Below are 27187 nucleotides of genomic sequence, written 5' to 3' on the forward strand. Positions count from 1 at the left end.
ATGCCAAATGCCAGGATTTTAACAGATTCAAATGGGTAGCTGTGTTGGTCTGAAGTAGCACAATAAAATCAGAGTCCAGTAGCACCTTTAAGACCAACAAAGATTTATTCATGCCGTGAGCTTTCGAGTGCTTGCAAAAAAGCTCACACCCTTAATAAATCTTTGTTGATCTTAAAGGTGCTACTGGACTCTGATTTTATTATGATTTTGACAGTCCTTTTATGCATATGCAAGGGCATGCACATCCTTACCAGGACATCATACTTCTTCAGCTCACCAACAGCAGTTCCTTCCACTGGGCTTGAAGTCACATGTAGACCATGGACATCTGGAGGACCACAGGTTGACTACCCCTGTCCCAGACAATCTCAGCAGTGAAAAGGGGGTGACATTTATGCAAGGCCAGCTCAGCAGCAGAACCAGTGCAATGAGTCCAGAAGAACCGAGTGCTACAGCTCAACAGGACTAAAGCCAAATCTGAGAATCTCTGAAGTAGAAACCCGGGAGGGGAGGTTCTGGAAGGACAGCAGCATCAGAGCAATCAACGCGCTAGAACAGGGGTAGTCAAACTGCGGCCCTCCAGACGTCCATGGACTACAATTCCCAGGAGCCCCCTGCCAGCGAATGCTGGCAGGGGCTCCTGGGAATTGTAGTCCATGGACATCTGGAGGGCCACAGTTTGACTACCCCTGCACTAGAATAAAGCAGCATAACCCAGTGCTAAGTTGCCACCCTTTTAGTGCCCAGCCGCAGAAGCCAGTGCCCCATTGCGGCAACTGCCACATAGTGGCAGGAACAAATGAGGAGGCTTGAATGTATAGTCTCCTTGTGAGGAAAACATGTACTCACATCAGTTGTAAGTGCAAAGCAAATATTTATTTTGCAGCGAGTAACACAGGTAAGGAAGGTGTAAGACAAGCACCAAGAGGTAAAAGGATTTCTGTCACAATTTGGGAAAAATAGAAGAAGAAGAAGAAGAAGAAGAAGAAGAAGAAGAAGAAGAAGAAGAAGAAGAAGAAGAAGAAGAAGAAGAAGAAGAAGAAGAGTTGGTTCTTATATGCCGCTTTTCTCTACCCGAAGGAGGCTCAAAGCGGCTTACAATCACCTTCCCATTCCTCTCCCCACAACAGACACCCTGTGAGGGAGGGGAGGCCGAGAGAGCCCTGATATTACTGAAGAAGAAGAGTTGGTTCTTATATGCCGCTTTTCCCTACCCGAAGGAGGCTCAAAGCGGCTTACAATCACCTTCCCATTCCTCTCCCCACAACAGACACCCTGTGAGGGAGGGGAGGCTGAGAGAGCCCTGATATTACTGAAGAAGAAGAGTTGGTTCTTATATGCCGCTTTTCCCTACCCGAAGGAGGCTCAAAGCGGCTTACAATCACCTTCCCATTCCTCTCCCCACAACAGACACCCTGTGAGGGAGGGGAGGCTGAGAGAGCCCTGATATTACTGAAGAAGAAGAGTTGGTTCTTATATACCGCTTTTCCCTACCCGAAGGAGGCTCAAAGCGGCTTACAATCACCTTCCCATTCCACTCCCCACAACAGACACCCTGTGGGGTGGGTGAGGCTGAGAGAGCGCTGATATCACTGCTCGGTCAGAACAGTTTTATCAGTGCCATGGCGAGCCCAAGGTCACACAGCTGGTTGCATGTGGGGGAGCGCAGAATCGAACCTGGCATGCCAGATTAGAAGTCCGCACTACACCAAACTGGCTCTCACACCAAAATAACCTCAGGTGTTGCTCTGGCTTGCCAGATCTGATGATTAACACAGAACTTTCCCATTATATCCAGTTAGAGTGCTCAGCTTTATCTGTTTTGCAAAGCAAAACCCAAAATGACAGATTGGATATTTGTGTAGCCTTGGGGAAATTCTCCTCTGAAATTTGGTTCAATAATATTTATCATGCCCATATTTATTTTATGCGGAGTTTTCATTCATTAGTACCCCTAAGCAACTGCAAGCAAAAATGGATATATCTGATAAGTAAGAACTTCTGGTTTTGAAGATATTTGATACAGGCATTTCCCGAGAGATGATCAACCTCCAGCACAATTCAGACTTGGTACCAGTTTTGTTTCTGGGATCAGCATTAGATCAAGTAGAATAATGCTGCTTTACCTTAACATTCTGGATTTTAAATGAGCTAGAGTTTTTATTCCCTGGAGGTTCTTTCATTAACATATCAGGATAAACATCCCATTCAGAGTGCATTTCAAAATAGCATAAAAACAAATATGCTACAACAGAATAATAGTTGTGGCAATTTACAGATACAGCCAACGTCTACAGAAGCCAGTCTGTGATATTAGTTGTTAAGGTTAGGACAATGCTAAATTTAAAAATAAACATTAAATAACATTAAAGTCATTAGGCTATTAAGGTCATTGTGATGGCCACTGAGGTCAAGGATAGACCAGCTTGTCTGGTTTTTCTGCCATTTTAATTATCCTAACCTTATGTCTTTACTCTGCGCTAAGCCAAGTTCTGTGCCACTAACTTTTCCAACAAATGGTTCATGTAATGTTAGAATCTGCAATTTAGAGACATTCTCTCATAATTTACAATGTTAAGGAATTGGTAATTTGTGGACTTGCTCCAGTATTACGTGACCTTAGTTCATGAGCAAGGCTTAGCAGATACTGTACAGGATGTTTTCGTTGTTGTAAGCCATTCTTCTGGGCTGATCCTGCATTGAGCAGGGGGTTGGACTAGATGGCCTGTATGGCCCCTTCCAACTCTATGATTCTATGATTCATTGTGGTAATCTTTATCTGCTGACCCAGGAATACTACATCTTGCAGTTTTGCAGTCACTTCTCCCATACTCTCCAGCCTGGCATGGAGAAAAACAAGACTTCCACTTCCCCGGAAGATGGTATGAGATTATGAATTAATAGGAGAGTGTTGGGCTCTGGTCGACCCGACTGGGTTGGAGTGCCTCCCACCTGGGAGTTCAAGGAGACCATCAGTCCCCTCCCCATCTCACCTGAGGGATGGGCTACCAAAAAGGGCCCAGACAGAGCACCTGCTACTGCCAGAGGACACTGACACAGCGAAGACACCAACAGAGATGCCCGGGTGAGAGTGGAGACCTGGTGAGCAGTCAGGAAGCCCAAGAGCCCCTGGGGCATCAAGCAGAGCTGACTGATGTTCAATGATGCCGCTAACAAGACCCAAGGCAGCATCCTAGGGTGAGCTTGCCCAACAGAGTGAGGGCTGCATCTGGAAGTGGGCAAGGCCCCAGTGGGCAACCAACTTCAGCACTAGGGGGGAAGGGATTGAGGGTGCGGGGAAGGGATAAAGGAGAATCTGCAGACAAGATTGGGGAGGAAGTAGGGTCTGGAGGTGGCACTGCAAACTACCTCAAACATAGGGGCACAGGGACCAGTGGTTACTGATTTCCCCCCTCCCCATTCTGAGACCTTGCAGGGACCCCTCCTCTTCCTCCCCTCACAGTGGCTGAGAGCGGCACCCCTCCAAGCAACAGCTATGAACCCGACACAGAGGTAAAAGGAAAGAAAAATGATGTCTACATCTCTGGAAGGGTTAAACAAATGCACAAGTTAGAACTGCAATATGGCAAGGTCTGCCTGAGAGCTGAAAGTGAGTAGTGTTTTAGTAAGACCTCAAACCTTGCAAACATTCAGAGCATTTTGTACTTCTTATTTTAAGTTCTGTAAAAAGAGAAGAATGAACACACAGAGGTTGGACAAGTAACAGAAACAGCTTGATTTTCTACATTACAGTACTATTTTCAAGAGAGCCTTTTAATATATATTTTTTCTTCCTAAGCCTTTGTGTTCCAGCTGCAGCTACAGCTTCCCAGTCATCCATGTTAGGGGGAATTTGGCCCAGAGGCTTTCCAAAAAAAAAACTGCAGCAATGAGACTCATTAGCCGTGTCAGAATACCACAGTAACACATCAGGATGGTTGTTGTGTACAGCAAAACAACAGCATGAAATGTTCCCTTTAGTATCAAAAAATAGCTTTAACATCCTCCAACGTGACCTGGATTTTTTAACCCAGCAAAACGAATATCCTGTCTAAGAGTCCAAAGGAAGCTCGTTACAAGAAAGGGGCAAAGCTTTCAGACCTAATTTGAAAATGTGGCAGCATCTTCAATCTGACCTATCATCCAGTGTGTTTCCCATAACTATGCTATTTATGATGGTCCGCTTTAGGGACAGCCAGAGGCAACACAATAATGTTTCCAATGGTGGTCCTGCTACAAAAATTCCGAGCCCAGACTGTCTGTTTGCAGTCTGGTATGTAAAAAGGGGAACCAGGACCAATAGCCGGCATAATTCAATGGCATCTTTAATCATTTTACAGCAATAGAAGGATCTGCAGTGTTCAAAGCCCAAACTCACCTATTCTCAGTGTGGGCTACCAACAGGATGTGTAACAGCCAGACTTCTGCTACCTGTACATTCCTGTATTCCAGGTAAGGCCTCCCTAGCTCTTAGCCCTGAGTTGTCAAGTTGTAAACTGCCTAGGTGTCTTGTTGCCAAGTCATCAGTAGTGAATGAGTGCCATACAAAAGCTTATACCTATGGCTAACAGTGATGCTGTGATCTCTCTCTCTCTCTCTCTCTCTCTCTCTCTCTCTCTCTCTCTCAACTTCACCCTAAGTGTAGTGTCCAATTAATTAATGATTTCCTTGGTTTACATTATCGCACTGAAAACCCCCAGAGTTACAGAGTGCTGGTGAGAGCAAGAGTTTCACATGAGCTCATCACTTACACTGTTTTTTTTGTTTTAATTCCACTCTTACTCATTTCATTTTTAAAACTGTTTCCATATCCACATGATATAAACTAGAAAGCCCAAAATCAACCTGAAAAAGAAAGATGATTTTTGCATTATGGGATTGAAATCTAGTGTTTCCTTATGAATCCACAATTCAGAACATTTTTTAATCTTTCAAACTGAAGAGGGCGGGGGGGGCGACCGATGAATAATCCATTTCTTAAACAGATTGCTTTATTCAAAGCATGATACATAGTATTATTTTCTCTTTTGTTTTTATTTAGGTTATCACTGCTATTACTACTACAAACATTCTGGGCATCACATTGCCCATATATTTTTTAAATGCTCCTCAATAGGGGGAAAAAGCCCTATACCAGGGGTAGTCAAACTGCGGCCCTCCAGATGTCCATGGACTACAATTCCCAGGAGCCCCTGCCAGCGAATGCTGGCAGGAGCTCCTGGGAATTGTAGTCCATGGACATCTGGAGGGCCGCAGTTTGACTACCCCTGCCCTATGCAGTTTGCGTCCATGTTTGTCCGTTCCATGATTTTTGCACTTCATTCTCAAACCTTCATGCTTCTGGGAGCTTGTCTCCACGGCAACGCACAAGTGGTACCACTGCCGCACTCTTCCCCACCAAAGCCCTCCGTCGTATAGATTATTTATGGATTCGTATGACCTCCCCGGCATCATTGAAATACCTTTTGGACAAATTCTCACTTTCCAATTGCTTCAAAAGAATCACATTCTCAGTCAGTGCCTCACCACTGGGAAGCTGGGTTTTAAAAAAAAAAGCTAAGCAAAAAGTACTAGAAGCAAATGGCATCCTCAATTAATTCCTTAAAATGGTGGCCCCCAACCACCGGGCCGTGGCCTGGTGCCGGGCCACGAAGGCCCTGGCACCGGGCCGCGGCTCCCTCTCCCCACCCCCCCAGTAAGAAACTTCCTAGGCCGTAAGCAAATCGGCCGCAAAAACGGCCAATTAGCTTGCCGTCTGGCAAGCTTCTTTTTGTGGGAGGGGGGTAGTGGGAAGCAGGGCTGCGCATGCGCATTCGCGCCATGCGTGGCCACAAACACGCATGCGCGGCACTCCCACGCATGCGCGCATCGCCCTCCCCGCCACCACCAGTCCGCAGCCTGAAGAAGGTTGCGGACCACTGCCTTAAAAGATTCCAGTATTTCTCGAGTTGCTTTAAGTATGGTACGCACACCTGTTGTCTTGCTCCACATATGTCTATGCAAAAGGTGTTGGAACCATGATTATACCATGCAAAGACTGCTTGTTATGTCTAACTTGTTTGTAAGGACATCGGCACAAAGTAGCACCAAAACAAACTCTGAATATGAATATGACTTCTCCCTATAAATCAGATCCAAACTCTGTGTTCATTTGGCCTCTTCATTCATTTGGCCTAGCCCTTTCCTCTCCCCACTGCAGCACTATATTCCTTTGGTTTATTTAACATCCAACAATCACCTCTCTATTCACCCTAGCCGTGATGTGAAAACAGCACAAACAACAGATTCCTCCATATTTAACTGGGTACATTTATTTAGTAAAAGCTACCTGGAAGCGCTGAGTCAAAACTCAGAATGGGAAATAAATAATAAAACACTCATCTGTTTACAGATTTGCCTTTGGGCCTTGCTCACTCTTGAGTCCGTGAAATGAATCTAACAGCTAAATAATGACTGGAAAGCAATGCAACTCTTCCTGGCTTGCACTGATGCAAAACTGCAGTAAACCTGCAGTAAAGCACTCTGTTGGATCCTCTATGGATCTTGACAGAATGCAAATTCTCATAGAAGCAGTAGAAGGAAATAGGGTTCCCAACCCTCCAGTGGCAATGAGAGATCTCTTCCTATTATAACTAATCTCTTGGAGAAAATGGCTCCTTTGGGGGGTGGAGTCTATGACATCATAACCTGCTGAGGTCCCTCCCCTCCTGATACCCAACCTGCCGAGGCTCCACCCCCAAAAATCTCCAGGTATTTCCTAAACCAGAACTGGCAACTCTAGAAGGAAAGAAGAACTTAAAGGTCAGTAATATATAGTTGGTAGCCACTGAGGGCAGGGAAAGAGAGGTGAAAAACAGAACTAAAATGGTGACACTAAATCCCCGTCTTCTCATCACTCCAGTTACGTGCCATTTTATTAGGCGTTATTACTTACATGCTGTCCAGCTTTTCTCTGTAAAGCTGTACCCCTTTACAACTACACATTATGCTCTTCACAAATAAATTAAAACTAAAACTAAAATATGAATAGTACCCAAAATATAGAGTGTTTTTCCTGTGCTTAGGGCACTTTCTCTACTTAATCTCCATAATCCTTTGAACGGTGGTTTTTCCTCCACTGTGCATCTTATTTAAGTTGATTTTGATGATTGCGGAGCTATCTCTGGTGTTTTTGCTGAGCACAGATTTCACCCAAAGACTTTCATTTCACAACTCATACTCTTTAACTACTGTGATATGCCAGCTCAATCGCCTTCTCCTTTTTCAGTAGCTATTGTTATTTTAGTTTTTATATCTTTACATCAGTCTCAAAATCCAACAGCAGAAGAAAGAAGAGAGAAAAAAAGAAACAGAAAGAGGGGTGAAGTGGGGATAAACATTCTGAAAACTTTAAAAGAACACTTTGAAGATTTCACCTTGACAGTGGCTTTGTTGCCCTTTATCCTTGAATATAAATTTGGCGTTCCAGACTGAGAGAGAATATCCAGGTAAGCAAGGAACTGCTGAGGAGACTTAGCAAAGTTCACATCTTTGTCCAGACCCAAATTCTGCCTGCTGCTATCCACACTCTGCTTTGAGGTTCTGCACATCAAAGAGGGGAAAAATATTACCTACATACTAAAAATACATTTGCGCATAAATTAAAATCATCAGCACTTTAAAATCTATAGGCTCCAGCTGTTTGTAACCAATATTTTTACATTGTCATCAATCACTTTCAATCAACTCTAAACATTATTCAGCAGTAGGTAATTTAAGAAGAAAATCTGGATGTGCTTGTTTTAAAACTGAAGAGAGGATAGTGGATTTGCTTAAACGCAAGAAGAACACTTTGCAGACCCTCTGTGACGAAAGATATTGGACTTTCAAAGAATTGTGGTGATGCTTGTAATTTAGAGACACATCCTTATAAGGATGTGGGTGTGCAGAGGATCCCTGAAGACTGAAATGAAAGGCGCTGAGGCAGTGATGGGTGATCCCGGCCTGGCCACAGCCTCTCAGCTTATTCTACAACCACATGATTGTGGTTCTTGCATTGATGGAACACGTGTGTGAAAAGGTGTTTTGGATCCGCATTTCATTGAAGGAGAAAAACAGGAGGAGGAGGAGGAGGAGGAGGGGAGCCAGCTTGGTGTAGGGATTAAGAGTGGTGGCTTCTAATCTGGAGAGCTGGGTCTGATTCCCCACTACTCCACATGCAGCCAGCTAGTCACAGTCCTGTTAGAGCTGCTCTCACAGAGCAGTTTAACTCTCACGGGGTGTCTGTTGTGGGATCAGCTTTGGGCTGATCCTGCGTTGAGCAGGGGGTTGGACTAGATAGCCTGTATGGCCCCTTCCAACTCTATGATTCTATGATTCTATTGTGGGGAAGAATGCTTGCACTCGAAAGCTCACGCCTTTAATAACTCTTTGTTGGTCTTAAAGGTGCTATTGGACTCTGATTTTGTTGTGGGGAAATGAAAGGAAGGGGATCGTAAGCCACTTTGAGACTCCTTCTGGTAGGGAAAAAGCGGCATATAAAACCCAACTCCTCTTCAAAAATAAAAGAATAAGCATGAAACATGAATAAGAATCGTGCACAAAATTTACCTTGGTGCATCTGACTCCTCTGATGAGAACGTCTCAGAGTGCCAGTCATGGATCTTGCGGAGATTTGAGAGTTCACGGGCAATAATGTGTTGTGTGTAATCACCTTGCCAGTTAAAACCTAGGAAATAAAGCCACATAAAATACTGGTTTAGAAACTTGATATTTGGGCAAAATAAACAGAACTTTAAAAATCCCAGTTTTGTATTATATATGAAATTATATTGAATACAAGTCCTGATAGAATATTATTTTTGACTTTCTGCTTTCTCAAAGAAGATACAGACTTCTGCTACACGCTACTGTGCTAATCAGACCTTTTTAAGTGTGCTAAAATGACATACTGATTCTTTTAAAGTGCTCTTCCAAGAAGACAGTGGGTGTGTGATGAGGATTAAAAAGGGAGATTCTGTTTAAGGGAATGTTAGTGTTTCTTGCTCACTGAGGGCCTATAAATCACCAATACAATTTGGTTTACCTACCGAGCCATTTGACAATAGTTGAGCCAGAAAAAAAAAGACGAGGAGCTTCAAAACTGACTTCTGATAACAAAAATGTACTTTTCAATGGCAACTGATATGTTATGAGCCTTGTAATATAAATTTCAGCTATTGCCACTTTCCTGTGGCCTGCTCAGGAAAAGATGAATATATTTTTAATAATCGCACATGGGAAGCATTGTTCTAGTGAAAACAATTATAATGGGCTGTAACATGTTTTATCTAGGGACCAATTTGAGTTTTCTTTACACTCAACTGTTATGACAAAAAGCTTTAAACAAGGGCAAGGTGTCGTCGTGAAAGCAAATTCCATGCAATTATGCATTAATTACATGCACTATTGCTCAAATAGTAATTATACTTAGAATAACACTACAGCTCTAAGAATATTGTTTTGTAAATGTTATGATTAATACTTTTTGTTCCTATGGGCTTACTGCCTTGGAATTATCTGTAATTATTTAGTATCTATCTATATTATATCACGTAATTGCAATTATTGACATTCTACTTTTTTCGCCCATAGAAAATTATTATTCTCTGCTACAGCTCTTTGAGGGTTAATTTGCTTTTGTCTATTGATCTGAAGAAAGAATTGTCACTTTCTAAAGAATTACCACATCAGCGGTGCTACCATTCTAGTTTAATTGTTCTGAACAGGCACCTTAGATTACCTGGAAATCCATCCCATTGATTCCATAGGGATTTATTTCCTGGTGATCAAAAGACAGTTCTATGCTCATATGTCACACAATGGCAACAGCCAAATCAATGTGCCTCCCCTTATAAAAAGTAAGCAATACATGGTAATGTCACTATATCAGCTATATCCTTTTGTTTCAGTACATATGCAGGAAAAATAATTCAGACAGTAACTTCAGATTGTGGAATCCATAGAGATTACTTCTAAGTACACATGTTTCAATTAATATTAAGTATACGGTTACTTTTAAAATGTTAATTTCTTTTGATGAATTGTTGGAAGCATATTTGGATGATGATGTTTTATGATACTTTTAAATCATACTTTTCAACTAAAATCTTCATAATGGTGTGGGGGGGGATCATGAAGAATCAAAATTAGATAACTCTAGGTACAACAAATGAAAGCAGCATGGTCTAGTCATACCAGAAAATTATATTGCTAGTGATACTAAAATGCTGCCAGAATATTGCTAATCATTTGTTAATGTCGCCTTTCCTCTGAGAAGCTCAGGACTATGAGAAATTCCATTTTACTTTCACAATACCAATTTGGTTTTCTAAAGTGACTGACCAGAGATTTCCACCTAAACTATTTTGGTTCTCATCTAGCCACTACCCCAATGGCTTGCCTGTTGCTGTGATCTTATCTTCTTTTTCCACCAATGACATTGACTACCCAGAACAATTATTGACATTAAAATATTTCAAATGCAGGGTTGGCCTTCGGGGAGGGCGGTAAATAAATAAATAAATAAATAAATAAATAAATAAATAAATAAATAAATAAATAAATAAATAAATAAATAAATAAATAAATAAATAAATAAATAAATAATGGTTTTAATTGCTATATACCACACTTTAAATCAATGCAGAAGTAATCTTCTTTAGGGTGATAAACATATTTCACATTCACATGGGTAGCCGTGTTGGTCTGAAGCGGCACAACAAAACAAAATCAGAGTCCAGTCAGGCACCTTTAAGACCAACAAAGATTTATTCAAGGCATGAGCTTTCAAGTGCAAGCACTCTTCCCCACAACAGACTATCTGAGGAGGAGTGCTTGCACTTGCAAGCTCATGCCTTGAATAAATCTTAAAGGTGCCACTGGACTCTAATTTTGTTTTGTTAAACATATTTCAGTAAGCATTATTTTTATAGCCCAGTCAACAAAAACACTGAAAATATCACTAGCATTACATCAATGCCTAAATGCTATTGTGAATGTCAGCTACATCCTTTCATTGTTTCAGTTAAGGGGACAAAAAAATCCCTCACCCACACAGAGCTCAATAAAACAGCTCACACAAGAGCATTAATACCAAGTTGACAACTGCACTCAGAATTAGGACTGAGAAACAGTAAATGTTACTGCTTGGCAATTTCCTGTCCCCTTTGTCTAAGCCAGTCCTCCTAGTGGCTTGCTCCTGGCCCAGAACTCAATTATAACAATTTAACTCCGATGGCTGAGCAAGATCACAGTAATGCTGTTGTACCCATATTATTTCCATGTCACTAATATGGAACTGTACTGTGGGACACACAACTACCAATTAAAGACCCCTGCAGGAGTTCTGCCTGCACTGTACATTTCCCAACTGGGAATTCCCACAGATGAGCAGTGCAAAGCCACATACGCTGGGATGTCGTTAAGACAATGGTTCTGGCAAGTTATTAAATGGAACAAAAGACTATAAACCAAAATACTGCATAGTTAGGTAGAGAAGCTGAACAAGGGGAATCATAGGTGGATGTTAATCTCTTCAAAGGAAACCCAGTGGTTCTTTCTTTGAACATTCACGTATGTACACTCTTGTGTACTAGTATGGCCTATTATGCACGGCCGCTGAAACGGCGGCATGGAGAACGCGGAGGAGGAAGAAGCGAAACAAACCGCTTACGCACGGGACAGAACACAACAGAGGCAAATCCCAGAGTATCCAGAGTATGCACGCGACTACTCCAGAGCCACTTCTGGTTGCGCCCTGGTCCTGGGAAGCTCCACTTTCTTCCGCATCTCGCTAACGCGGCTTTTAAGGTGGCATATGTTGACTCTGTGCCCAGTTGCCTCCTGCAGCGTGCATAATTGGTGATTTTAGCCACCACCATTCCACCCTGAATGCGGACCTTCCAGTCCGTGCATAATGGACCTAAATGGTGCCTGTATTCTGCAAGTATAGATTCATATTGCTGGTTGATAATTGAAATCTTCCAACATTAAATCCAAGCGTAAGCAAGAGTGCAATGCTGAAAAATAAATTTCTCCTCTCAGTATTCTGTCCTACGTGTCCTGGTCTAAATATTTAAATCTTTGCATTACTGTTAATGTTGTAAGCTACCCTGAGCCTTCAGGGAAGGGTGGCATATAATTTGGAAAATAAATGCACATAAATTAAATTTATTATTTATTAGTCATATTTATAGACCGCTCCTATCAGGCCTGCAGTTCACAACAACTGAGCAATACAATTCATTCAAAATTTAAAATAAGTTAAAACAATTGAAAATACCAACAATTAGTGATGTCTCTGTTGATATTCCTCTTCTGAGGGAAGCTGGTGATAAATAAATATTATGGTATGCTCCCATTCATGTATCAGCTTTCAGTGGTGTATCTAATGTAAAACAGCTTATCGGTAGGGGAGGGCAACTGTGACAAGCTGAGGCAGCAGGAGTCGGTACTAAAATGTTTTTGGTGGGGGAGAAAAACATTCAGCCCAGCACCACTGACCTTACAATGTTAGCATGTATTGATTCTGGAATTAAATCAAGACCACTGCCTCCATCTCACTTCTCTGCCATACCACCAAGCACAGCAGTGAAAGAAGCCAAGGAAATGTTCATTTACTTATTCATTCATTCATTCATTCATTCATTCATTCATTCATTCATTCATTCATTCATTCATTCATTCATTCATTCATTCATTCATTCATTCATTTATTTATCATACTTCTATACCGCCCTCCCCGGAGGCTCAGGGCGGTTTACATTATAACAGAGAACCATACATAAAACAGTCTGTAGAACATGTACATCGATAACCAACAATTGCAACCAAACACAACACAGTATAACAGTAAACAATCGTAATACAACAGGTCCAGGGCTTGTTGATGGGATTCTGAGGGGGGGTGGGGGGGGGAGCAGAGGAGCAGAACTTAACTTCTGTTTGCCGCCATTTATAACGAGTCACTCCTGAGGTAAATCTTGATGGCGTTACTGATATGGTTTGAAACACCCAGAGCACTTTGGACACCGCTCATGAACAGATTTAAATATGCTCTATGAAACCCCCATCTCCATGTCGCTTGACTCAGAATCAGGCCATATAATTCAAACCCCTCCTTCCTAACAAACTGTTCCAGTTGCAGTCAAGCCATTGATCCTTCTGATACCACCTGGGATGGCAGGTTGATAAAACCCAGCCTTAATAAAACCCAGCTATAACCTCCTCTGCCTTTAATGCCAAGGAGAACAGAGACTGAACACAAGAGAAAGGTTTATTTAAGCTCTGAAAACTGGGATATGAAGATACAGCATATACAGGCCCCAAAGAAGCACACCAGTCCTCAACAAGGGCCAGAGCCTTTTCTGTCCTGGCCCCCACCTGGTGGAACGAACTCCCTGAAGAAATCAGGGCTCTGCCTGAACTCCCACAATTCCACAGGGCCTGCAAAAGGGAGCTCCTCCACCAGGCATTTGCTTGAGTCCCACCAAACCAACAAACATCCACTGGTCCCCCCTCAGACACCCCTCCATGACCTGAAGCAGCCTGACCTCCCTGGGGGCTTTGTCTGTTACTGTTCTATTTGAAGCCACAATTGTTATTTATGACTGTGTTATAAGTTTAAATTGCTCTATGTATTACCCCTGCAATGTTAACCGCCCTGAGCCATATTAATAATAATAATAATGATAATAATGATAATAATGATAATAATGATAATAATAATAAATAGTATCTCCAGAGTATTGCCAGAGAGGAGAGAACACCAGTAAGTACCAGACCACTTGCTGCTTTTTCCACAGGGTTCCTAACTTCTTAAATTCTTTGGTGGTGCCTTTTGAACACCAGACCCCCCACCTGCCCCATTGCTTCCAAATAATCCTGAAAAATTATGAACAAGAGTCATCAGCCAGTGTTTGTCATGCTAGGTGGCCACGCTAAACAGCCCACCACGACCTGAAGTGATTGGAGGCAAAGCAAGATTCCCCTATCAGCCTAAAAATCTCACTGACATAAATGGAAATTAAACAGCTTTCACTCCCCTCTGCTTCTCCTTTCCCTCCAAAAGTTCCGAAATTCCTGACTGGCAGATATGAAAAAGGCAAGAGACTTGGCTCTGTCAATCACAGCCACATGATGCATTTCCATCTTGAAAAAAAACATGCAAAGGCTTCCTTTTTAAAGATTTTTGGCAGATGATGCACTTTGTAGTTGGCATGTTGCCAATAGTTATACTGGTCTAAATGACCGCAAATAAATACATGTCTAATGTATTCGGCATGTATCATATTTCAGGTAAATCAGCAGTACTCTAATAATTTCACCACCTCTATCAATGATCTAGGGAGGGCTGAACTTCGTATCTCGGTGTTTATTTTTAATTTCAGAAAAAAAAGGCTTGGTGCTGCAGCTGAATAAAGGATTGGATTGCTGAGGAAAGAAAGATCAGGGAACTGTTAAGCTTAAAATGATACCACTTGATCTTCACGCCATGGTGAGGAGCAATTTTCCAGCGTGCTCCTTTCCTCAATCACCCTTTTCCATTTTGGACCTAGCTATAGTCAACAGTAGGTCAGCGGTGGTGCTTCTGCTAACTATTGTTAGCACAAAAATCACAATTAGCCAAATGCTCAGAAGGGTGTTTGCACATTATGCAGAGTGAAAATGTTGCTGCTCGTGAGCCACAAAATAATTTCTTTCAAAACTGAAATGAAGGGAACACATCCTTAGGAAGCAGAGAGGAACGAAGCAGGAAACACTGAAGGGGGCTCTCACGTGCTCAGCTGTGAATTTGACCCTGCAAGCTCTGATTAGTGACCTGCCAGTAAAGTATGTGAAAACAGGCAAATCCCTTTCCTTAAAGGACTGACCACTTGAAATCATAACCATAAAGCATAATTTATGCATGAAATAACAAAAGAATAATGTGATTCTTCAAAATTGAGACCAATATGAAATATCCCAACTATGATCTAAAATTCCTGAACGCCAAAGTTGAAATCTCATACATACAGTACTGTCAGCTTTCATTCGTCGTTGTTGGGAGGAGTTGACATGGTGAAAAATAATCTCCAGTCTTTGTGCATTACCAAAACACAGCAGTAGCCGTCTGACTCCAAAATAAAATAGTTCATGTTTTCCATTTAATTCCTTTGGAAGTTGTGCCAACATTAATTCTAACTTCCTAATACAGTTTTCCTTTTCTGACTATAGCATATCATAATAGGATACCCCCACCCTCACCCCCAGAGATTTCCTCTTTCTCTACCTGCAATTTTATTTCACACAGAAAATCCTCAGTTGTGAAGCTTAGAGAGTTCCAGACCCTGTGCCATGTGTGTTGCGAATTGTTAATGCTTCTGCTAGCTGTCAAAATGTCTGCAGAGTTATACATGATTGGCTCTCTTTTCTGTTTTCACAACAAACAGGTCAACACATAGATGCGACTTCCTGCAGGCTTCCTCCCCAAATTCCCTAGAGAAGCAGCATCCATTCTAGTCTCCAGTCTCCATTTTTAGACTTTAAGAACAACAAACCCAACAGTGGTCACATGCTTTGTAGGGGAGGTTGGTTTTTAAAAATGCAGCTCTTTTCTGCCTTAGTTATTTCTCAGCCCATGTGGGGGGGGGGGATGGTGTTAAATTATTATAACATAAATCCAGGTCAAATTCTCTTTATTTGTACTCTATGAAAATTCTCCAGGTCTGCCATGAAAACTCTCAGCACCGAACACATGAATAATGATGGAGACACTGCTCATTCTCCATTACGAGGACAACAGTTCCAATACATAAAGGTAAAAGGTAAAGGTATCCCCCGTGCAAGCACCGAGTCATGTCTGACCCTTGGGGTGACGCTCTCCAGCGTTTTCATGGCAGACTCAATACGGGGTGGTTTGCCAGTGCCTTCCCCAGTCATTACTGTTTACCCCCCAGCAAGCTGGGTACTCATTTTATCGACCTCAGAAGGATGGAAGGCTGAGTCAACCTTGAGCCGGCTGCTGGGATTGAACTCCCAGCCTCATGGGCAGAGCTTTCAGACTGCATGTCTGCTGCCTTACCACTCTGCGCCACAAGAGGCCCAATACATAGGAATACTTATTTATTTATTTTATTGGCTTTATAGCCCACCACTCTCGAAAATCCGCTTGCAGAGAGTCACGCAAAAGGAAAATCCATACAATAAAATCCAATACAACCCTATTAAAACCCCAATTATAACAATACACAAAAAATCTTAACCAATGGCAAAAACAAAACATGCCACTCCTTAAAACAGGAAGGCCCTCGCAAGGGCAGCATGGGGGGAAGCAAGATGTTCGACACCAAGATGTTCTGGCACCAATGCCAAGGGGGATCCATGCCACCTGCTCAAGCACTGGCCCCAACCATAAACCTGGCGGAAGAGCTCCGTTTTGCAGGCCCCTACAGAAAGCAGTAAGCTCTCCGAGGACCTGCAGCTCCTCCAGGAGCTCATTCCACCAGGTAGGGGCCAGGACCAAAAAGGATATGGCCCTTGTCAAGGCCAGGCAAGCATCCCTGAAGCCAGGAATGGTCAATACATTTCTTTACATAGAGGATTAACTTGCAGGCCCCAATGTGAATCTCGATAACAAGTTGTTTTGAATAACCAAGCTGCTAATAGTAGAAAATTCCACTATAGACTGCTAAGAGTCCCCTCCCATTTCTCATCCAAGGTGCAATCTTACTGAATTTCTCCTGTCACTTTGGGAGGACATCTGCTAGCTTTGCTCTATAGGTAATGGAGGCGTTTTCTGTGCAATTTGTCAGCGTTCTTGAGTTAAAGCTTAGCATAACATTATCCTAATTTGAAATACTGACCTTTACATAACATGCTTTCGCCTTCATTTGGAAAAGACAGAAAAGTATGTGCCTTGCTTGAACCTCTGTATTTAATGAGGTAGCCCATACAATTATTGTGGGGCATAGAGCTCTTGTTTCCAAATAAAACCTCACCATGCGGTTAGCAGGTGCCTGGCATCTTTATATGCAAGGCTATGTTTTTGGAGTTGTTTGTTTGTTTTGACAGAACATAAAAGTAAACACAACCAGGAAAGCAAAACATAGCTTTTCTATATCAACTGTGATGATTCAAGAGGCCGAAAGGAAAGCATCCACATTTCCATAAAATTCAGTGAGCAGTTTGATGATGATGATGATGATCAGGGAACTGTTAAGCTTAAAATGATACCACTTGATCTTCACGCCACAGTTAGCCATTCAGTCGAGTCCAACTCTTGGCAATCCTATGGCACAACTGCCGCCATGAGTTCCGATCGTGCACTGCTTCTTTTAGTTGTGCAATGTTCTGGCCGGTTTCCATTTTGATTTTATCTAACCACCATGTTGAGTTGGGGCGACTTAGCATGTCTGTAATAAAATACAGCTGGGCATCAATAGAGTGATGGCCTCCCCTGTAATGATATGGGGACATAAAGAAGGCCTCAAGATGCTAGTGAAGCGGAGTAGTATTACACTACTTCAGGTGGCAAATCTATCAGTCTACAAATGCCGGCTAGCTTGTACTTAATTTAAGGAGAGTTGTGCTGGAGGCTTGGAGTCCATCTTATGCATGCAACAACCAAGTAAAAGAAGCCATATCGGACTGCGCACAAGTGCATGCTTTATGCATACAGCCTAGGAAGCTGTGTCCATTGTTGTTGCATGCAATAGTTGTCAGACTATGTGGCACAAAATGAAATTCACTGCAAATGAGTTAGGAATAAGTATCAGACGCATCACTAATACTACAGTCTGTCCCCCTTCACCTTTTTAGAATTAGCCATTCGTAAAAGTTTTTCAAATTTCAACCACAAGAGGAACTTGAGCATCAAGTGTGTACATGTGTGTCTCAGAAAGTACTTCAAGTTGCCCTGACCTCAAAACATGCACAGTGATTCCTGCCTACGTTTGCATTCCTACCAGCAGCAGCTTACATGCTGTAGCTTGCTTAAAAGGAGCTTATATCATGGACATTACTGCAGGAGAATGCAGCTTTTTGCAGACTCCAACCATGTGATTTCTATCCAATATTACATCCTTTCTGTATTTGTTTGGAAATGCAAAAGAAAGAAAAGAGGACTTACCTGTACGAGAATAGGCTACCGACAAGCCCATCCATATGCAACTAAAGGGCCATGTAGTAAGCAGTTAGTTGCTGCTGTCTGACTATACCTTAAAAATATATGTTCAACAATTTTTGATTCTATTCTCTCATGCCCACAGCAAGACATGGCATTTTTAAAACATTACTGCAAATTCAATAGTAGAACACAAAGCATGTGGCTTTTCCCCCCCTGAGGAATTCATAATGTCTTATGCCAAATATCTAATGATTTGAGACCCTCTTTAATGTCAATTTTCTTTTCTTTCAATTGAGTACAACTGGTCACATGGTAAGTAAGGCACAATCTCTCCCTTCTGGCTCACTCTGAAGATGTTGATTTATTGAGTGGCACTAATACTTCATCACGAGAGCACTCCATCTGATCCCCAGGTAGTTGTCTCATTTCTAGCTTCTATATTGGTTTTCAACTAGCTACTGTCTATTCCAACCGAGTATTAAAAATAAAATTGGACAGTTGCTTTATAGCTGTTTAAAGGGGTTCTTTGTTATCTTCATGGAACAGCAGCTCAGAGAATAAATTCCCACTGTACTCTTTCAGTCCTGGGTTAAGCTGACCTGAACTAGAGCATACTGGCTTCAGGACCCATTGAATTCAGTGGAGTTTACTTTCAGTGGACAGGAAGACATCTCAGTAAACACTAGAACCAAAAGAATGAAATTAATTCAAAAGAAATTCTGTCTCAACATCTGGAAGAAGTTCTTGACAGTTTCTCAGTGGAACAGGCTTCTTTGGGAGGTGGTAGGTTCTCCATCTTTGGAAATTTTTAAACAGAGGCTGGAGAGCCATCTGATGGAGAGGCTGATTCTGTGAAGGCTTAAGGGGGTGGCAGGTTACAGTGGATGAGCGATAGGGTTGTGAGTGTCCTGCATAGTGCAGGGGGTTGGACTAGATGACCCATGAGGCTCTTAAAACTAGTTGCCACCAAGGGAGTGGGCAATGCTTAGTTGTCTGGGGAAAATACCCATTATAGATGAGAGACAATGTTGTTCTAGAATGCAATGGGGGAAAGAAACCATCTGTTCCACAAGCAAAGTTGCTTGTATTCATGCAGCGTCACTGGAAACCTGCAAATGAATGGGATGCAGCAAAAAAAAAGCCTCTTGTATTTATATTTCTACAGACGCAGCCAGAGAAAATAGCGGGGATTAACACATTTTTCTAAAGGCACATTTACCTGTCACAGGGTGAGGTAAATTTAGTGTTCTGCCAGGACTGCTGGGTATTTTTTTTATTATTTAAAAGCCAGTTTATTCGCACTCATTTAAATGCTATAAATTAGGCCATTCATTCTGCATGGCTTTTATTACAATGGCTCGAGTTTTAATTTTAAATGTGACCCAAAAAAAGAGAAGAGCTCTCTTAAAGGTGTGCAGGATCCTGTGTGTGGTCAAAACTGTTTGAAAACAAACCCTTTATAATTGCAGGAACTCATAAATAAATAAATAGGTCAAACAAAGATCCAGAAGTCTCCCACTGCCAAACCACCATTCATTACAGTCTTGGGAAATATTAGAGGTTTAAAAATGAATATACCACCCGTCATTTATGATATGGAATGCTATTTTGATTCAAACCAGACCTGATAAAGTTTTAAATGTATATCATTGCTGTAACTACACAGGATGGTTTACTACAAGTATCACAGCATCATCAATACAAAATATAAAAATGACATAACAGCAACATTTACAGTTGACCCAAACCCCAAGAATATGTGTAGGTTAGACATCAAAACAGCAGCATTCCAAATAGAATCTACAGCCCCAATCAATCAGCAAGTATTGCCAAACATCAAACACTGCTCACATAGTTCCGCACAAGAAGACTATTGTAATAACACATTCTCACACAAATTTGAAGAACCAAAAATTATTAATGCTCGGCATGGTCAGTGACAAAAGGATCTGCTGGCTCGACACAATCAAAGCCGACACAGGGATGACCATGAACTAACTAAGAAGGGCGGTCATTGACAGAGACGCATGGCGGAAACTTTCCTATAGAATCACCAAGGGTTGGACACGACTGAACAGATGACACCATCATCAACCAGGAATGGCACACTTCATACCTCTACTGGAAAGTTATTTCACAGACTATACGGTAATGAAGGGGGAAGAGCTTCTGACAGAGAGTGGCTGGATCTGATGTAATATTGTCTGGTGCCAGGCAACAGACAGGTGTCAATATAGTGCCCAAGTTGAAGTTTCTGAGTAATGTTCAAGGGCAGTCCCAGTTGGAAAGTTTCTGGAACCCCAGTTGAAGTTTCTGAGTTACTTTCAAGGACAATCCCAGTTGGAAAGGATTACAGAGGACAGCTGTATACAGCCACCAGAGGGCTGCTTTACCAGCAATGTTACTGGCACTCTCTGATAGGAATCCATGTTATTTGCACCATACAACATTCACTGTCCCAAGTGGCATGCTTAGCTGATCGAAAATACGCTCCTAGAAACAAAATACAGGTATCAGAGTGGAAAAACAAACGTCCCTGCAGGAAAGATACTAGCATTCCCCATAACAAAATGAGAACAACTGGGCAACTGCAGCACTTTACATTCATAACCTGAAGAGAAGCTTCAGACTGCTGCACGTTTGACTTAGAAGCAGCAGAAGGACATGGAGATTATCGTACTGGGCAAAAAGCGCACAATGTACAAACTCAAACCCAGTTGAGCGGTAGAGGATCTTGTATAAGACATTGTCTACACCAGACAACTGAAACCATAAAAAAACCCCACATAACTCCTTTCATTCCTTGGAAGTGATTGATTGCCGTGCTACAAGTCATGGCCCACAATGAGAAAGTTGGATACTAAAGTAATAATTATCCATTTTCAAAGACATGAACATTGCAGATAGAGCATCAAAGGTAGCTCTTTCAGTGCCTTGTCCCATTAGTGCAAATGAAGAGCCCTCTTGAGCAGGGACTGAACACCAAAGAAAGGTGGTATCTTTCTAGACAAAAAAAGTTCCATTGTATTATCACATTTTTGATGTGTTAGAACAGCCAGAACTGTATCTCATTGTGCCCATTCACAATGAGATAAATATAAACTGTTTTCTTTGATTTTTAGCAAAAGCATTACTTACCTGAATTTCGATGAAATTTTAAGACTGAATAGGGAAGGGGAAAATATACTTGTGATTTAACCAGTTTTAAACAGTGAATTCATTGGCCAAAAGTTATCCCGACAGTTTACATGCTTGGGCAGATATGTCTACTTAAGTGTTGGGTAAGAGTCATTTACAAATTTCAGTTCACATGAAACAGCTGTGAAAAATGTATTGCACAAATGGCACAATTGGGGAATGTGTATGTGAAAGCATGAAGGGGGCCAACTGAGCATCACACCGACATGTCTCCAAGACACTTTAGTGCAGAAGTAGCCAATCTGTGGCCATGGACTACAATTCCCATGAGCCCCTGCCAGTACATGCCTGTCTGAAGCATCCGTGGCAGCAGAACACAGCCCAATTGCATTGCTTTGCCTCTGTGGTTGTGCCATGTGTGTCCCATTATGAAGCAAGGTAAGTTAACCACCCCATGCCTGCAGGTTCCCTTCCCAAACCCCAGCCCCCCCTCCCAGCCAGAAGCCTCCCAACCATGGCCCCATGGGGTACCACCTGAGACCCATCCACTGCCAAGTCCAGTCCAACAGAACCTAGACAACCACCAATGAATACTCCTGGGTACTCAGATAAGTAATTACTTCTACCTCTACCCATCCCAGCAGACTCCTCCCATCCCAACAGAAAGCAAACAGCAGAGACTACCTACCGCTTTTATGTTCTGTCAAAATAACCATTTTTCAACATGCAGCACAGAGTACTTGGGCCCATAAAAATGTAATTGGACCAAAGACTGATTCTCTGTAATAGGGTGTTGAAGTTTGCCCATAAAGTTTATCTTTTCAATATATTCCTTTTGTGGGCCCACGGGCACTGAAGGTCACAGGTGGGGAAATGAAATCTATGGATGTTGAGAAATAAAGCAGCCACAGCTTTGGTTGATTGTGCTGCAGGAGCATTGACACAGCACAGAGAGGAATCCTGGATCAGGTGATCTCTTGCCATCCAATGAAAACCCTGCATCCTCAGTCTGCCTACTCGGGTGCTACCAGGAAGTGACGAACCCCAGAGAGCCCCGTGGGCACCGGCCATTGCATGGTCTCTTGCCACCTGGTGTTGAGAGCCCCACGGGCAGCCCCTGAGCTGGGCATGTTTTTGAACTGACTCTTCCCAAGGGGAGTTCTTCAAACCGCAGGATGCAGGCAAGCTAGCACTGCCCAACACAGGGGTAGTCAAACTACGGCCCTCCAGATATCCATGGACTACAATTCTCAGGAGCCCCCTGCCAGCATTCGCTGGCAGGGGGCTCCTGGGAATTGTAGTCCATGGACATCTGGAGGGCCGCAGTTTGACGACCCCTGGCCCAACAGCTCCTTTTGCTTTTTAAAATCCTTTGTCAAACAAAGATCATGTGTAACCATTCTGATTTCACTGCTTGCGGGGGCTGGGGGGAACCTTAATATAGTGCAGCAAAAAAATCTTCAAGGTGTTTGTCAAAGAATAATGTGTACCTGCTCGTCTATATTTTTTATGGCATTAAGATTTGCCCTCCAACTTAGTGAACACTGACGTTTGTATTGCCCATAACTTATTGTTGCCTACTTAGCATTTTACAAGGGCATAACTACAGCACACTTTAATCTGGGGTTGTTTTTACTGTGCACAAATAATGCAGTGCTATCTACAGTCACCAGATGTCACTACAAGTAAAGCATCACTACAGAATACTACTGTTGATGACATAATAAACGTCTTCTGCTCTGAACTTCAGTAGAGCCAGAAATGAAATCAGAATGGCACACTGGTGATAAGCCGTTGAGGGATTCAGCTAAAGGTCACCATAATTTAAGTTCGAGGAGGAGAAAAAATAAGTGAGCCCAATGGGAAGTAGGTATCTAGGAAGCTTCACCATATGAATTAACGAAAAAGAAAACAATGCAAAGAGGTCCGCGTTTGTTTAAAACTTGGAGATGATGGCCTACAGATTTCAAAGCTGTCCTTCCGTAAGTCACATCAAGACCATTTGAGAGAGTGAGCATTTGCACAGTACAGGCCTTGGCACCACATCTTCCCATTAAAGAAGACATTGTCATGGTTCCCATTTATAGGTAAGCAGGAGTCAACCTCCAGCTCCCAAGACGTTGACCAGGCTTAGAACCAACTACAAATATCCATCGCCATTCCTATGGCCATTTCAGATTGCATATCAAACCAGGACATGGATGTCACCAGGGTCTTTCCTGTCTATATAACATCATTGTCAGTGATGTTTGTCCTTGCCTTGCTCTACAGCAGCGGTAGTCAACCTGTGGTCCTCCAGATATTCATGGACAATTTCCGCTGACAGGGGCTCATGGGAATTGTAGTCCATGGACATCTGGAGGAACACAGGTTGACTACCCCTGCTCTACAGAGTTTTCTTTGGGATCTCCTCACCATGATCCCTCCAGTCCAAGTACCAAATCTACTTTGCCTCCAGGCTACTTCATACCATTCCATAATCTCAGCACCAACATAGAAATGGGTTGTGTCAGAGATGTAATGGAGGATCTCAGTCAATGACTGATTTTTAATAATCCTCCTGTACCTAGCCTTGTGTATTGTGCAACAACCCTCTTTTTGCTTTCTTGCCAGCATCGCCTTGGGTGGGATTCAAACTCTACACATGGGTGTTTTTTGTCCGAGAAGTCATCAGGCAATTGACAGAAATGCCTTCAGTGCATGTGCAGTTCATGTTCCCTTATTGCTACCTTGGTGTCTCCATCTCCCTGACCTGGCAAAATGAGAGGAAGAAGATGCAAGACACAAGTGTGAAGTTACTGTTAAAGCAGCTGCAAACTATGCCCATAATGGGGGAAAGGAACTGCATTAGGAGCATCCCAATAGCCCTTCATTGCTCTGTATGCCCCACAGTACACAAGTCACATGTGCTTGGTGTAGTGGTTAAAAGTGGCAGCTTCTAATCTGGTGAGCTGGATTTCATGCCCTGCTCCTCCACACACAGCAACCTGGGCGGCCTAGGGCTTATCAGTCCTGATAGGGCTGTTCTGACCGAGCGGTCCTGTCAGGGCTCCCTCAGCCCCACCTCCCTCACAGGGTGTCTGCTGTGGGGAGACTAAGGGATGGCAATTGTGTGCCACCCTGAGGTTCCTTCGGGCAGTGAACAGCGGGGTATAAAAACCAACTCTTCTTCTAACCTACTATGCCAACTGTAATGGCATAAACCAGGGGTAGTCAAACTGCGGCCCTCCAGATGTCCATGGACTACAATTCCCAGGAGCCCCCTGCCAGCGAACGCTGGCAGGGGGCTCCTGGGAATTGTAGTCCATGGACATCTGGAGGGCCGCAGTTTGACTACCCCTGGCATAAACTATCAAAGCCTGAGGTGGACTAAAGGGCAAACATTCAACCCACTCCACTATGGAAAAATGAATTTCTGTCACAAGATAGGAGTCTAACCTCTGTGGTACTCCAACTGACAGCCATCATCTGAAATCCTGAGGTATATTTTACTGACATGGAAGCCCAAACTGCAGACCACAGGCCCATGTGAGTTACCATTTATTTTGTGCAATAAGAGGGGGGGATAGGATTCTCCTTTGATTTGAAGAAACAAGATGTCAGGTGAATCACAAGGGTTTTTTTTTTTTACAGAGAACTGAACGAACTAAGGGTATGTTCCAGCTAGAGCCAGCAATGTGTTAAATTCAAGGTTAACAAACGTACCCTTAAACATAAGAAGATATAAAGACAATTCTGATTCCTCTTTTCAACTCGGCCTGATAGCGGAACGTGTCAGATTCAACAGATGTAGTGAATAACAGGCTACCAGCATGCAACTCAGCAAATAATGTGTCATGGATTCGCTCTGTCCATGCAGCAGATGTCCGTGGAACTGAGGAGAAATGAAGGCACACCCCTAATAGAATGTTCTGTGACTATCTGCTTTCCCCCATGACTAAGTGCTAGTGAATCTTTCTGCACTTAAACCCATGGTTACGTGTTAGAGCATAACATTTACTGAAGCAGCTATTCTTGCCAAGGATATATTGTGTTAATAAATCTTCCAAACAAGCCCTAGTAAATGTCACTTCTGCTTAAATGTTCAGCAAAAATTGGTGACAAGTGATGTTTTCTTTGCCCTTGTGGAGTTTGGGCGCTTGGATATGAATTCTAATAAGAGTTTCCGGCACAATCGGCCTTAAACATCTCTCACCAACCTGGCTCGAAACACACACACACAAACAAAATAAGAGCAGCTCAACAAATCTCCTGTAAAAATAAAACCAGCAGGCCCTTTAAAAGGGCAGAAGTTGCAGTAAATAGACAAAAGGAATTATTTTATTCAGTTCTTTACAGCCAGTGTGGCTCAACATTTTCAGTAAGAATTCTTTCTTTTTTGTTATAACCATTGTCTGTAGCATCTAAAACATGCTGGACTCCAAAGTTCAAGCAAACAGGAGTACAAATCGCACCAGCTATTAAAACCACATGGAGACACAGAGTGAATTCTGATAACAGAGCTTATAATAATGAGGTTTCTACAGTTCTGTAAGACCTGTCCTGAGTGAGCATTATGTTAAAGATTTTATTGTAAACTTAATAAAGATAATATGACGGCTAGCACTGCCTAGTGTTAGAATTGCAATCTATTTCAGTATAATAAAAGGAAATGAAAAATGGTAACAATTTAAACTGTCCAGCTATAATGTCCTTGTGATATGATTATTTTTTTTTATTTATGTAGAAAGGAGATGAAAAATGAAAGTGTAACCTATTTCTTCTTGAAAAAAAATCAAAATCGACCCCTTGAATTAAATTTCACAAAGCTCTCTTAAAAGTACCGTACAGAAGGGGTAGTCAACCTGCGGTCCTCCAGATGTCCATGGACTACAATTCCCATGAGCCCCTGCCAGGCAACACTCGCAGGGGCTCATGGGAATTATAGTCCATGGACATCTGGAGGACCGCAGGTTGACTACCCCTGCCGTACAGTACAAATGGAAGAGGACATTCTGAATGTCGGATTATCCATGGGGGAGGACGTACGTAAAATACCACACTATCAAAGTGAACTCAAAACACCAAGTAATCAGAATAGGCCTACCTAGAACTAATGCACTCTATTCCCCTCCCCTTTTTCATAACAATTACTAATGTTAGGACAAACTGACCGATTCCCATATACTTTCTGACTCCTTTCTATCTATGTCTACTCATCTAAGAGTGTTTCGATTTGGAGGGAGGGACATTTTGCGTGGTCTTCTTGACACCATTTGTTATGGCTTTGCAAACAGTTTGGGAAGAGTCACCAAGGAGGCCCTGTTAGAGCTAGACAGGAATATCCCAACGCACCAGCCATACTGCAATCTGGGATGTATCAGTCTGGATCCAACCCATGGGGTATTTTTGGGGGGGGGAGGGAGATGATAGCCTTGGTTGTCTCAACTGATAATCTTCAGTGGGTGAGTGAGAAGCAGAATGTATCCTTGCTAGTTATCCTGTACCTCTCAGCAATTTTGCTACTATGAACCATAGTGTCTTCCTGAAACAGCTGTCTGAGCTTGGGAGTGGGTGAAGGTAAATGGCAAACTGCCTTCAGAAGTTTTGCTGGGAGACCCATGCGACCCACAGGATCCTGAGAGGGTTCATTGAGGGTTCATACGGGGAAAAGTCCAAAAAATACCCCCATAGTGACTCTCTAGGGATGTCCCCATGTCTTTCATGTTTTTCACCTAAGAAATTAGGGGGAATTGACCTAAATGTTGTATCTTCCCAAGACCCAACCTTTCCAGGCACTGCACTCCAAATCTCACAGTATTTGCCATGGCAGCACTAGCTACTCAGGTGGTTGCTAAACAGAAATCAAATCACACCTATGCTCAAAAATCTATACTGGCTGCCTATTGATTAAAAAGGTAAAGGTATCCCCTGTGCAAGCACCGA

The 27187-nt window shown here is 42.5% G+C and overlaps 1 protein-coding gene across 1 annotated transcript in view; it reads right to left on the reverse strand.

The window, feature by feature from the left end:
* PTPRN2 (protein tyrosine phosphatase receptor type N2) overlaps positions 1-27187 on the reverse strand; it is a 532892-nt gene that overhangs the window by 385499 nt on the left and 120206 nt on the right. Inside the window, exons 4-5 of the mRNA XM_077303428.1 lie at positions 8590-8707; positions 7416-7581 (exon numbers count right to left, since the gene is read on the reverse strand). Coding sequence (XP_077159543.1) covers positions 7416-7581; positions 8590-8707 — 284 coding nt within the window. The remainder of the gene's footprint in view (positions 1-7415; positions 7582-8589; positions 8708-27187) is intronic.

This window comes from Paroedura picta, chromosome 11 (assembly GCF_049243985.1).
Source record: "Paroedura picta isolate Pp20150507F chromosome 11, Ppicta_v3.0, whole genome shotgun sequence".
In the NCBI taxonomy this organism is placed as follows: Eukaryota; Metazoa; Chordata; class Lepidosauria; order Squamata; family Gekkonidae; genus Paroedura; species Paroedura picta.